Source organism: Dufourea novaeangliae, unplaced genomic scaffold (genome assembly GCF_001272555.1).
Source record: "Dufourea novaeangliae isolate 0120121106 unplaced genomic scaffold, ASM127255v1 scaffold65, whole genome shotgun sequence".
Lineage (NCBI taxonomy): Eukaryota > Metazoa > Arthropoda > Insecta > Hymenoptera > Halictidae > Dufourea > Dufourea novaeangliae.
Genome location: NW_015373961.1, coordinates 1,576,032 through 1,591,097, shown reverse-complemented (window position 1 = coordinate 1,591,097; position 15,066 = coordinate 1,576,032). Strand labels below are relative to the sequence as shown.

At 40.3% G+C, this 15,066-nt stretch overlaps 1 protein-coding gene across 1 annotated transcript in view; it reads right to left on the bottom strand.

Annotated features, from left to right (window-relative positions):
* Positions 1-1,138: 1,138 nt before the first annotated feature.
* The window catches only part of LOC107186533 (growth hormone secretagogue receptor type 1), a 45,742-nt gene continuing 31,814 nt past the window's right edge, over positions 1,139-15,066 (bottom strand). Inside the window, exons 4-6 of the mRNA XM_015574425.1 lie at positions 13,998-14,106; positions 13,199-13,270; positions 1,139-1,873 (exon numbers count right to left, since the gene is read on the bottom strand). Coding sequence (XP_015429911.1) covers positions 1,156-1,873; positions 13,199-13,270; positions 13,998-14,106 — 899 coding nt within the window. The 3' untranslated portion in view covers positions 1,139-1,155. The remainder of the gene's footprint in view (positions 1,874-13,198; positions 13,271-13,997; positions 14,107-15,066) is intronic.

Sequence of the window (15,066 nt, the reverse complement as noted above, 5' to 3'; positions counted from 1 at the left end):
GTCATTGATGATTTACTGTATCGAAGGGTGTTGACTGGATTGAAGCTGCGGCGACACAGGATTCCCTCTGTGGCTATGAATGAAACCCTCTTACGTGTTCTTTGCACACTGTGCACCGATCACTTAAGTGTGTATATGTGTAAGCACTTGAATAATTAAAGCTTTATTCCTTCCCCCCTTTTTCAACGTAGTTCCGAACGATGAACAATCGTTCGATGTATTTTTCAATCTTTATAACTAGAAACATACTCGTCCACAGAGATACCTCCTGCCACGAGGAACACTGCTCTACTACTTAACATTGTAAAACGTTTACTTAGCTAATCACAGCTTCCGAAACTTCTAAATAACGTTATTCTGCCATTCCCAATCTCCCGTGAATTTGTACTCGTGCTCGAACAAGAGATTAATTTAAGACTTGCTTCGTCGACAGAGATAATTGTGGTTATGGACTTCGGGCGAAGAATCGTTTCTAATGCAAATAAAATGATTCTATGACCGTGGCTCTCGTGTAAATAACATTTGGACTAGTTCAGAGGAAATAAAGATATTCCACTGAATTCAGTTTATATATTGGAATTATGGGAAAGTATTGTCGGTTTTTATAGCAAACTGTTTTCATTAAAAACTCGTTACCTATTGGTTGAATCAGAATTATATAACATATTAAGGGACGCACACGAATGGATACAAATTTGACTTTGTTATATCTTATTTTTTTTCGAGATATCGAAGTATTCTTGAGTTTTTTCGAGGTCAATGCGTTTTTTTCTTTAATACCACATTGCTATCGATGAAAGGACAAATTAAGCGACCTATAACATGATGACCTTGAGTTGACCTTGATTCACCCGGTATACACAAAATCCTTTACACCAGAAGAAATCGAATGATACCAATTCGAACACGATGGACTAACTTTTAAAAAATGGACTTGAACTTTTCGAAACATGTGTCTACGGAAAACGAAGTTAGTGCTTAAGATAGCATTGAAGATTAAACGTGTACGTGTGGCAAAGGACAGAAAACCGACAGTACTTATTCCACGAGGCCAAAATTCGAATAAGAACGAACACACGGTGCTTCTACGGAATGGTTCGTGATCACAGTCAGTCTCCGAACTCCTGCTCCTCCCCCCTCCCCTACAAGGACCATTCACACATAACTCTCCTGCTTCTTTCTACCAATAGTCCCGCTAACAATGGTCGTCTGAAGCTTAATCTGTTTCTCCGTGGACGCGTTGTTGCACGGTACCTTCACGCTGCAGCTCTTGTTGCTGCTGTGCCGCCTCCAGAAGTCGGACTGATTGCTGCTGCAGTTGGTCGAGCCCGTGGTGTACGTTCCTGTTCGGTCCGAGGTTTTCTTCTTCTTCCGTCTATTCGGGCCCAGGCCACAGAGCCTGAGGAATCCCTCCCTGAACTTCGTGGACATCAGATTGTACAGGATTGGATTGATCGCGGAGTTCAGATAGAGCATCACCCGGCAGAAGTACAGAAGCGTGTAGTAGCCCTCTATGCCGAGATCGATGATCATCTGGGGCGGTGTGACCAGTATCCACAGGGTGAACGCTTTGAACGGCAGCAGGCAGAGGAAGAAGCACAGAACGACCGTTCCGAGCATCAGCATCACCTGTTTCCGGTACTTGAGCAAGTTGTTCGACGAGCCACGGCTTATCGTCGGGTTCGCCATCAGATGACGGGCGATCACCGTGTACAAAACGACCAGTATCAGCAACGGGATCACGAAGAAGATGATTATCGTCATCAGGAAGAAGACCATCGTCCAGTACGTGTTCGCCACGATGTTGCAGGTCGAGATGTACGTACCGTCGGTGTTTCTCTCCTTCTCGTAGCTGACCATCAAGAGGATCGGGCTGCGAACAGACGATTGAAACGGGCCACTGAGCTACTTTCGCGAGAAATCGAAAGTATTACGTGTCATATTATTGCTCGATATCGGGTGATTGTGTTTTTGAGGAACCGTGTGGGATTGGGCCTGTGGTTAGGTGGTCAGGTGTTAATCGTGGCTTTCGTTGAAAACATCGCTTGTGTATATTCGTATACTTTTGAACAGCCTGCGGGTACAGAATATAATTACGTTTGTAATATACGTGATTAATAACGATCAGTGACTACACATCTCTTTGAATACTACTCTTTGAAAGGCTTAATGGACGCTAACAGTAGTTCGATTCATGGGTTTTGGCCAATTAGGTGTTGACATCCGTTGCAACGATTGCCGGGGAATCCAAGGGTGCTATGAAGTAAACAGGATGGTCCATTACATCGTTTTTTAAGATACTCGATTAGCTATTGCTTATACATGTTGTTTAAATATGGGCTAGTTGAAAGTATAGGGTTATGTTAAGTGCTTCACCCTAGTAGGAATAGTGTGACACTACAACTCAAGAAAAAAGGTAGCGTTTTTTAAACTCCATATCATAAAGCAGACATGTTTTAGATACACCAGGCGCTTACATCTTGAAAAGCTTCAAGTTTAGCAATAAGTTATGAAGTAAAAGTGCTAGCCCATATTCAGACCACCTCCTCTAGTTGTACACCTTATACAAGATCCTTCGTGCGTAATTTGTAGCTCGTGCACGTCCTAGAGGCGTTAAGAACAGAGATTTAGATGGTAAACGAACGATATAAATATTAGAACAGCAGGGAATACTTGATCAGCCAAAACTCCTGAATTCGAGTATAATAAAGCTGCGTCTACACTATGTAACAAAACAGTGTTATACAACAAATTGTTACGTACCTTGCTATACAGCATGTTTTCATAACTTCTTACAATATTATACCTTTTGGACAAGCCTGTAACAAGTTTGATGGAACAAACAACCCTTTACAACGTGTTATGTTATACAGTGTAGACGCAGCTTAACTTTCATTAATAAAGACAACTCTATCTCCGTGGAATCCTCGTCAACCGAATAATTTCCCGTCCAAGCGCAAAACTGTACGATGTCGATGGGCCGAAAGGGATGATAGAGTAGGCAAGTGTCCTTGATCACAATGATCTATATCCCATTCGAACCGATCAGTCACACGAAGTTCTCCTCCTGTTCCGTGGTATCCGTCCTCCTTGCGCCACCAAAGGCGTTCTTGAACCCGTCGCCCCAGCACGCACCGATTCGGAACAATTTTACGAAACCCTTTCGGAATTTGCTGCTCATCAGATTGTACAGTACAGGGTCCAGGGCGCTGTGCAGATAGAACATGATCCGGCCGAAGTTCAGCAACGCGAAGAACGCGTCACGATCGATGGCGGCGATCTGCTCGGGTGGCGCGACGATGATGAAGAATATAAGGATCCTGTAAGGCGTTAGGCAGACGAAGAAGCTCGCGACCACCGACATCAGCAACGTGATCACGTGTTTCTTCGCGCGGGCATGGTACGAGTCGCTGCTGCCGGTGTTGCTCGTTGATGTTGGATCGGGCATCAGATGCTTGATGATCACCGCGTACAGGATCAACAGGATCACCAACGGCACCAGGTAGAATAAAAGCACCAGAAGCAGGAAGAAGATCACGGTTGCGGTGGTGTCGGCCATGGTCAGACACACCGGAACAATGTTCTTGTCCTGGTCGACCTTGCTCTCCCTCAGACGCATCTCCCGGTACTGAGAGACCCAGATTATGGGACTGCAATCAGTGGAAAATTAGTACGGACGATCGTGTGGGGGACCCGATGTGCTAGCTAGGTCGGCCTTGGTTTTTTCAAGCGGGGAGAGAGGCTTTTTGCTGACCGATCGAGGAGGTGCTTTTCGAATCACGGCGTTGTCTCGTTACGTAGCTCGATGTGAACTCTCGGGGAATACTATCGTTATGTTACGTTATACAGGTTGGACCACGCGACGTGATCAGCTTGTATTATTCTATGGCTAGCTGTTTAATTGGAAATATGTTCGCATCGTGTTAACATTGTATTAATTAAGGTAAATGGTGTTTTCTTAATGTTTCTTTGGTGTAAAGGAAAAACAATTATTTGTTATGACATTTAGAAGGAATGAACGTCCCTATTGTCCTATTCTTTTAACTGTACCATTTTCTGTACCCTTTTATCGTGGTTCGCATAAATATATTTAACGTTTTATAATTAATTCTGCCAGTTCTGCAAAAAGTATGCAAGTGCACATAACTGATTTTGAGAGAATTAATAATGGCGGTTTTTATAGCTAGTCAACAGCGAAATTGAATATAGTTCAAGATCATTCAAAGTTGATTAATATGTAAAATTCCAATTTCGAGGAAAAAATCCAACCTTCGATTCTCGATACGAGGGTAAAAATCGGGACGGAGAACGAGAGAACACCGTAATGCAAAAGCAGTTTCATAGCCCTTCAACCAACCGAAACGCGGACGAGACTTCTTCCGTAAGCACGAAGCTTGGGGGGATTTGAGTGGCCTTACGCTCGATGGGGTTGTATACACTCGGTGTGCTCCCGAACGAAGACACGAAGCTTTCCGTGATATCCGCCGACCCTGTCGGTGAATTCCTCGCGGTCCGTTTAGCGAAGCGGTGAACAGGTTATTAGCGGTTATACGGTCGATGGGTGATCGACTACGGTACTATAATCTCTGAATAGAGAGTCCTCGAGATCCCAGAGAGACGCAGAGCTCCCGATTGACAGGGGTAAACTGGAATTCTCGGTTTGACGTTCAGGGAATTCCCTTGGCAATCGTCTTATTTAAGGGGGAGAATTGCAGATTGTAGTATAATCGTTTCTTTGTTAATACACAGTATTAGATATTTCCTCTTTTATCCATTGTATTCGGTATTGATCTGGTGAAACTTTAGCGTATCAGATAATGTGTCTGACCATATTTTGATATTTCTACTTGAATTGGTGTTCAGAATTAGAGGCGTTGTTAAGGTTGTAATAATTCAATAGATCTTTAGGCATTATTTGTCCTTTCACTGTATCAGATATTTTGGAAATTAATAAAGCTTTCTATGAAATAACAGAAGAGAATAATTTCGGGTGCAATACCTAAGTTAAGCTCAAAAACAAAAATTAAGTCAGGATATTCTTCGTTGTTTAGTGGAGATCGAAGCATAACAGAAAACTCAACTGCTGACTGATACAAAATTCATTAAAATGTTTTTTGATACAACCAATAGGTGACTAGTTATTTTAGATAGTAGTTCTTATTGACTCACCCTGTATACCTATGCGTTTCACATAATTGTTTCAATATTGACACTTTTGTATACTTCACAATTTCGAGATTCACCGATCTCAAAGATTTCCACGTGCCATTCGAGAATGCACGGTAATTACAGTAAATCACCGGAATCGCTCTTCGAGGTGGAATGGCTCTGCGTTTTCTTTTTCTTTTCTCTTTCCAGGCTCGAAAGCCAGATTGCTGTTAGGATAGCTCTCTCCCCGTCACACGGTCGTTCTCCCACGCGCGCGGGTGGACGAAACAGAGTATCCTGTTGCTTCCTTTCGCACGTTCTTGGCTCCGTTCCAAAGTTCGCGGGCGGAAAAGCGACACCGTGATATTGAATTTCCCACGGATGAGCCGACGGTGGCGCAATTTTCAGTTAATTGCAACCGGTCGATTTATCTTTCACCCCCCTTTTTCCGGGACAAGGAGACACGAGGATCGTCTTGGAATTCCATCGTGTCCACGTGGTGGATATTCCTTTGGATTCAAGTTAAAATTGTTAATCTCGACGAGCCCCGTTTAGGTAACAGACGAAAGTTTCGAAATTACCAAATTTTTACCTCTTCCCTGTAACCAGGTGTAGTGGGTTAACTGGTCCACAGTTTCTTTAAACACCAAGTCTGAATGGGTTAAATGAAATTTCACTGTGTAATGTCGTATCTAAAGCAGGTTCGCCACGAGGACCAAAAGATTTATCAAATGTTAGATGGTTTGTTGCCCAACTACCAAGAACTTCATCCAGATTTACAATTCGAGGTGGGACTAATTAAGGAAACTGCGTCCTACTTCCTGCGTTTCACTCTTCGAAGTTGCTCGAGATTGGTGGAGGACACGATCCTCTGAACTAAAACGAGCCACACGTCATTCTGTCGACGCGCCGCGTGGAAAATTACCTCGTAGATCAGACGAAACTTCGGGCAAAGCCAGTGATCCATCAATGGTATTGTGAATGGCATCGGCGAAACGGTTCGAAAAAGCCCATTCAGATAATAAGACTTTGAACATCTATCTTCCTTTTGAAGCATAATAAACAGGAACCACACGGTTGCTTGTTCAGCTTACTCGCGGAAGCAACAGTTCTGAAGTTCGCTTCTTTTTTTTTTCTTGTGCTTTTTTGTTTGAAGTTAACTTTTATCGATTTCTTCGGTAACTTTTAGATGAAACTTAAGCGAATCTACACAGACCCTTTTCTTTATTGGACTTGACAAGATTTATTTGACGTCTGCTGGTTACCCGCGAGAGGAATATTATCTTGCAGCTCTTGGACGGTTATTGTGCAGAGAATTATTTAAAATGTTCTATGTTGCTGTTCATGCAGAAATGTTTTATTATATTTTGTGAATTAATTATATTCTGTCGACTGGGCCGAAATGTTCTAGGTTGAAAACGTCTGATTTATTCCTCTATAATTCCACATTATTTAACTCTGAAGTGAACAAATCGGTATATACTAGAATATACTAGTGAAATTTTGGTGTTTCGTAACTAGAATTTCCTCGTGCCTTTCTCACCGAATAAAGTTTAAGGGAATTTCCGACGATTAATCAACCGAACGACCGGCAAGAGAGGGCTTTATCTCTTGGCTGTAACCGTGGTTGCGAAGAATTTAAGTGTGCACTTCCTCTTACAACAAACAGAGCGGTTAAAGGATCTCAAAGGAGGATTTTCCTATTGATCAAACTCCTTCTAACTATGTTACAAAGGAAATTTCATATAGTTGCAGTTGACTTTTCCGGGAACATATTGTAATAATGCACAAAAGACAGAGGGATCTAGAGGACCTGTTGAAGCTTCTTCCTGATTCTGTAAGGACGCGTAAGCTTGTAGTTTTACAATTTTTGTTAGGAAATTTCTAATATATTTCACTGAAGAAGCTTGATTTCTCTGAAATTTTTTGGACATTGTGATTCATTACTTAACAAGCACTATGATTTTTAAAAATTTCTTAGTTTCGAAAAAAAAAAATAATTCGACGATTTGCAGCCCCCAAATATAGATCCAAGCCGTAATGGTAATTCGATAATTGAAATTCTTTGAGATTATAAAGTAACGTCCGGTTAACAACTAGAACTGGGAACACGTGTCACTAATTTTCATGTATCTAATAAATTTCCGAACAATTTCATGGGTAATTTAGTATCTTTCATATGATCTGTTTCGATATCATTAACGACGCAATTAAAATCGCTAATTGGAACAAATGAATGTACTCAAAGCTTCATGAGCATTATCTTCGATATACACACCTATACATATTTTAAACGATCCTGTCTAATGACACTGTAAATTCCTGTATCGTGAAAATATTTAATTAAGCACTATAATTTTCGAATTTTTAAACGAACTAGCTTTTTAACCTTTTTCACGTTTCCATCAAGAAATTACAGATTCTTATGGTAAGTGTCCTCGTGGCAACGACACAGCAAAATTTTTCCACTCCCGTGATCCTTCTTTAATCCCTTAATCCATGGATCTCTCGTGGGTTATGGATTATGTGTTTTGTCCCCATCAATAAGACCGTTCCGCCCGAAGATCCAAGATTACGATTCCGAAGGGTGATCTCGACAAACTGTTAGAAACATGTATATATACTACTATCGTGAAAGTATAAACGTTGAAATTTTCCGGGTTCCCATTAACAAGCTCGTCTCGAAATATACACGTCGAAGCTTTCCTGTTCCCGCGGCACTTTCGGTGTTTACGTAACGATACAAAAATGGTGTTTCCATCGTTTCCAGTGTTATTACACGACTCACTCGTGGGGAACCGAGAAGTCGAATAAATATTCGATATTTATCGAGTGCAAACTGTAACCAGGTTTAACCATGCGATTTGGTATATTTACACGATTGTGATTAATTTCTGTGTTTAATAGATTGAGTTATCTACTGAATCTGTGTATACATAATCTACAGTTTGTCAATATGTGCCGGGGAAAGATTTTTGAATGGAGTGGAATATCACAGGGTGATACAAATGTAACGCAACCCTGAATTTCCAATTTGCATGCCAACTGTATGAAATAATATGCAGGGTATCTAAGTGTGATTCCCCGAATATCTTTTTTGTGAAAACGTAAAAGATATTTTATACGTAATTTGAATGGTATTAAGTGGTCAGTATCCTGTCGGGGTTGTTTCTTTCAAATGTTTTTTACTCCAAATTTTCAAAGTCACAATATAGTGTGAAACGAGAGCTGTGTCAAAGCTTCTGTTATGTTGTCCGCCTTAGGTGATTCGAAATCTTCTGCATTCAAACGTAAAAAATATTATTTCACCACGAATCGAAGAATCGTGGGTGTCCTCGTTTTTGCGAAATCAAATTCGTCGGGTCGATTAACGTCCATCAGCGATTCCCTTGAAGTACAGGGGACTTAGATAGGGGGTGGGACAAAAGGATTCGATTTTTAGGTCGTAAAGTCCACGCGGCTGGCGGTCTCTCCTTCACGCTCGAGTCTCGACCATATATAGAGGGTGTCCCACCTAACGTGAACACCTACAATATCTCACTTGTTTTTGAACATACAAAAAAATGTTGGGGCAAAGCATTATTTGTTTAGAAGGAACAAACACTGATGATAAGCAAACATTTCTCTCAAGGTCATATTTTTCAAAATTTCAATGTCATCGATGTTTTTTTTAATGGAACTACATAAAGGGATCAGTGCAAAAATGTATCGAAGTTGATGGACATCAAATTTGAGCATTTAGTTAAAATAAATTTATTGCAAATCAAAAGCTAGTAAGATATGTAAGGTGCTCACGTTAGGTGGAACACCCTGTATATATATATGTGTACATTGTCTTGAGGGTCGGGCCAACGTCGTAAAAGGAATATTACCCGTGAACCACTTCTCGGGAGGGAAAAAGCTATACACGCGTCGGTTATGCTATTTCGTCTGGTGGTTTGAACCGCAGGCTGTCAAGTTCAAAGACGACGACCGATTTATGGCCGATTCGGTGAACAAGAAGGAACAATTTCACTGAAGAAAAAGATGAAACAGGTATCTCAGGTCTCTTTTGTTTGAAGATCTAGGATGGGGACGGAGAAAAGTTTCTTGGAGGGAACACTCGAGCAACAACGTGGCTGGACATGATGGACGCTTCGGAGGGAAGTTGGATTGCTTTCTCGTGGGAGGAAACTGGCGGAAGGGGAAGAGACAGGGTTGTGTTTACCGTGGGAATAAAGGAGTAATTTTCCTGGATAAAATCGGGAGGACAGTGGTTTCTTTGCTATAGATTGTCGTCCATCAGTGCTTAGGTACCTATTCTGAGTGGAATAAGTGTGATTTTAGATACACTACAGACTTCAATTTTATTGTTTTGCAGTGGGAGCTATATTACTAGATTGCTGTATATACTAGATCGCTAACTCCCCAAATTTCCTTAAAAAGCAGAAGCATTTTATTTCATATTAATTTTTCCTCTTATTTAATAGCTCAAAGGTATGTAACCCCTTAACGTTAGTTTCAGCTGCAATGTAGTATCTCCATTAATAGATGACATAAATTTCTCTGTCACTCTGGTTCCGATGAAATAGTCTACGAGGATGGTAATTAAATGCTAAATTGGGAAATCTATTGGGTGATACATATCTTTGGGTGAAGCCTGACCCTTTACATTCGTACGACACGACATATTCCTGTTCCATAATACGACTTCGTGTCACAGGTGAAAGCAACAGTTGCATTTTCGAACGCAATCTATGTGGTAGAACCAAGGTAGGTGAAATTGCGTGCATTCGTGTTTGTACGGTATCCCATAAGATTTCACGTTCTATTCGGTCCCGTTTGTTCTCTGTCGATACGTTTAATTACACAAAGTGCTCGTCCTCCGCGTTTCTATTTAATGCCCCAGAAAAGATAGTTGCATCAGAGATAGGCTTATTCATGAGAATACTGATGTAATTCCGGAAGAGCATCCGATTCATTGGGGCCATTCTTCTACCGTCGATATAAGCTCTTAATGATGAATGTCCCTTTAGTAACAACAACCAAATACAACTGAAGTAAATGCCATGTGTCTTTCAAGTTAAACCCATTTTTTGGGGAACTTGGTGATCGAAAATTTTGTAGCGTTTTGGGATTAGTGCCTGTCAATGTTGAGCACAATTTTATTCGAATAATAAACAGTGAAAAGCAACAGTATCTAAGAACACTATCCTGCTGTTTAAATAGCTAATAATTCTGATTATCTATTAAATAGACTACTAAATTACTACCTTAACCATTCATAAAAATTCACCCAAAGAATTATCAGAATAAAAATCCATCAGATGAACACGTCTTCGAGGTATGATTTCAAGGTACAATCTCTGCCAGTTTTCCGTCGATTTTCGGTTTTCTTTTTTCGCAAGAAATACAAACGCAAGACTGTCCCACTGAAAACTTTCTAGTGACAAAAATTGCTTAAAACCATACTGCTGACGATAGCGACAAACAAATGAGATTCATTCGACGTTCTAGTTTTCGAAAATTTCGCTGAACCTGCAGTATAGTAAATACTCGTATACACGAAGGGGGCGGAATCATAAAGCTGTCTGGAGGCGTGTTACAAACTTTTGTAACTTTTCATTCAATTTTTATCGGGCCATTATCCGATTCCCGTTTGCCCTCCCGTTTATATAATCCCCTTCATTTTCCTCGGTGGAGGATCGAAAATTCCGTGAAAATGTCTCACAGACCATTAAGGTTTTGCGGGGCACCGTGATTCCCCCTTATCATTGGCACCCTTCGCCCCCCTTATCGATTTTTATAGGGGGCTGGTTTTCCTCGCGATTGCCGCCAAGGGAGGTATTCTGTTGCGCGTGCAACGAACACGATGGCAACACATGGCCGTAGATGGCTGAACCGTCTTGCGAGATCGGCGAAACCCTCGCTATATACGGTAATCGCGAGGAACAGCTGCCTTCAAGGTCCTATTTACTCTTGATTCCTATTCAACGGGGAACCCTCTCAAGTCTGCGAACGGATACCATAATCCTCTGGTCTTTTACTAATAAGGAGCAGATTGGAAATTAGATTAAAGACGAAGAATTTGATGTTTAGAGATTGAGATACTGATTTTGTTACAGTAGATGGTAAAGATTCTGTTGATTTTGATTTCTGTTCGAGGAGATCCTTTTGTGACTGTGGAGGGATCGAAATCCTTGAATTACTTTCAAATTTACTCTCTATCGAAAGATCCAAAGATTTTGATTCTATTATATCCGTTAATGAAAAATGGCTTATATATTCGAACAATGGATTGTTGGTTTAATATGTAACAGTTTGTGAAAATTTCCTTAACGTTTTCCTTGATTTCCACTTACTGAGTTTCATTCAACGAGACACTAAAGAATATAATTTCCTTAACGTGATGCACTCGGTCGGATATCTAATAAAAGAAAAACAAGGACGATGCATAAACAGAAGCGGTTAATGGTATAAAAACATTGCTCGAATGGTTATGAAAATGAAAATTGCTGTACATTCATACGTGAATATACAGTTATTTCACATCGAAATGGTGCATCGCGTTATAAGATACGATTTGGGAACGCTCTCATTCAGAAATAATATCGGACGAATTTTATTTACATATCTCGACACATACACGGTGTGTCACAGAAAAAAAGGTATCCTTAGAAATACATTACTCGAACGACATTAAGAAATAATTAAAAACAATGACTAGTATTTTTACTTAATTTGCCAGAAATAACAACGTTATATTATATTAAATTCATTGAAATTAAACACTTTCGTTGCAAAGACAGTATTCTTCCTTAGGTGATGTATGTGTAAAATAAAATAACTTTCATGTTTCACGTCTCTTTAAATGTTCAATCTATTATTTGGAAATTTTCACGGTAAATGTATCTTATGATTAAATATAAAATGTGTTCATTGAAAACCGCTTTGTCACGGTCCCCTCATCCAAAACTGTTATTTTTCAAAGACACACGGTATACAGAGGATGGGACGAACGCGTCGGCGTAGGAACAATGGTTGGATATAAAATCCGGTAAAAATGTCGGCTAGCGACTCCAGTTTAACGGGACAAACGTTATTGCGCGCGTTAATGGGCGTGATTCACTGCAACTCGGAGTTTCACTCCTCCGTGTTCCACACGGCTTCAAGCCTGTTTTCTTTTTTCACATCCCGACACACTACGTTTAATATTCTCGAGTGATTCTGACGATTTTCACAACTGATGACTCTCAATTGTAAAAATCTCGGTTCTCATGAATAAAATGGCGGATCACGGAGAAAGATCCAGTTGCGTGGCCGTTATACGCATCAAAAGAAAAACAGTGGTCTTAAATAGTCAAAGCAAAGATTATCATCAAGACATGCATTCTACCGACGATGAATAATATAAACTATTATTACAGCTTATATATGTATAAATAACGAAAATTAATTCTGATTGGCTCTGCGAGCCAACTGTTTCAAAATGGCGGACGGGGCAGGGAGATTCTGTCGTACCACTATCGCCCAAACGAAACTAACAAAGCGTTTCATACACGGCCAGAATAAACAAAATAATTTTCCGTTTAATTAATTACTTAACAGAACGGAAACAGTACATAATTACGTTGCAAACAGGCTCACTGTAACTCTTTGCTCAACGAACCTTCGAACAGAAAACCGTGCACCCTAAAAAACAGAAGCAAACACAGGGTATCCAACGAATGAGGCACGAGATATTACGAATCCCTGACGCAATTTTGAATCTGCAGTATACTCGAAAAGAAAAGGGGAACTATACAATATGTACATACACCCTTTCTTCGTTCAATGAAACGGAGAGCTCTTTCGAGTATTCACGTTCTACGTTACAACCGGGAATGACGTACATACAGTTCGAAGAAAGGGGGCACAAGGTGGTCGTAGAATGGAAAAGCGGCCGTGGGAAGAAAAGCTTGGCCGAGCGTCAGCTTGAAAGAAAGCGTGTGTGAAAAGTGTCGGTGTAATGAGTCGACGCGGTACGACTCGCTTATTTTCTTTCTTTTTTTTTTTAATGAATTTTTCTCACCTCGTGAACAGAGCCGCCACCACCCACGCCAGCAGACAGAGATACATCGCCCTGGCCTTAGTGCACACGTATCTGAAGGAGAAGAATAAAAGTAAAAAAAAATGTATTAGAAAATAGAAATCGTACGCGAAAAATTAGTGGTTCTTAGCGCAGCGTATGTAGCGGTGTAACGTTTCGCGAATGCGTGACTGTCATCCGGGATCGTTGCCGTGATACACGGATCTAATACCAATCGTAACCTGGGAAAGCGGCGACAATAGAGAGAGGTGACGTTGGTAACTGTAGAGAAATCAGTGGCGGATCCGGAGGAGACACAAATCGAGTGGCGTGACTGACATCGGGGATCGACACTGTGCGTCAGAGTTGGGCAACATGTAATCTAATTACGAAATTTAAATTGCAATTACAATGTAATTGCAAGGTAATTGCGGGACAATTACCATTAGAATGACATTGTAATTTTTATTATAAATTTAGTAGAGTTAATCACGAAGTAATTTTAATTGCAATTGTCCCACAATTACATGGCAATTACATTGGATTTTGTAATTAGATTACATTTTACCCAACTCTGCTGTGCGTCAGTCGCGATTCATATCGATCGTACACTACCGTCCAGCAGAGTTATATACGTACATAGCAATATCTGAGATCATCACCCTGACTGTTAAACAGTTAATGAGATTAAATAATTATTTGCCAAGTGTCTACAGATTTCAGAAAAAATATTTCACCCTGTATGTGGTACGCAGAAGTATTTAAGAATCTCTGTTTTTTAAACTTGCATCGTGAGACATACCCCGCTCGCAGTGGCTCGCAAATGGCGTAATATCGCTCGAAACTGATCGCCAGAATCGTGAGAACCGATGCATGGGCCACGGTCAACTCCACGAATGGCACTGCTTTACCTGAAACAAGAAGAAGAGAAATTATTGTCAGTTAAAAATCATCCGAAAGAAGCGATATTATTGTGAACATTAGGATAAATCAATAATTCTTTATCCTATATTCTATATTCTACAGCGAGAAAATAAATAAACAAACGTAGAGATTGATAAAAAAAGAATGGATTAATTAAACCAATGGGTTGCATCGCATCAACCGGAAATGGATCTCGTGACATATTTTACAAATGAAGTCGTCGCAGTAATCACCGCACCAGAGGATCCTGCAATGTCCCAGATTAACTGACTACTAAAAATGAATCGTTGAGACCCGTTCCACTGTTAATACACATATCTCTTCGTAATCACCGGGCAGAACTTCTCGTACAAGAACAGATATTTCAGTAATGAATACCAGGGTCGATAATTCATTCACCGGGAATGTTTTCTACCGTATTGTATTTACTTTTGCAAGTGAAATGATTCCTGAATATATTCCATGCTTTTAATAGATCACTGTTTGTTCCAGGATATTTACCGACGAAAGAGGAAAACTAAATAATTCTCTGCAACGCGATCGACCGATTGACTTTCGGTACGTTCCACGAGCCGTGTACGAGAGTGTTCAAATATTACAAATATTACGATCGAACAGTCGTTACTACAAAGGTTAGTTAAACATTCACTTCTGTTTCCATTCATTCGGCGATATTTCCAGTTCTATTGAAAATACCTTTTCTACAACTTCTTCTATAATTATTGTACTATTAGAAGTGATATGATACTGTACATGACAAATGACAAACCAGGTTTTAAATAATTTTTACTCGTTCACTGGACTGCACTTTCCCGAGATGCTTGAAAAGTCTAAAACTATTATTTTCAATGAATTCCTGATTCCTGATATCTCTTTCGACGTTCCAAGGGTTAAGTCACCCTCCCACAGAGGGAGGAAGAGATTTACGAAAGGAAGCTCACGTCCGA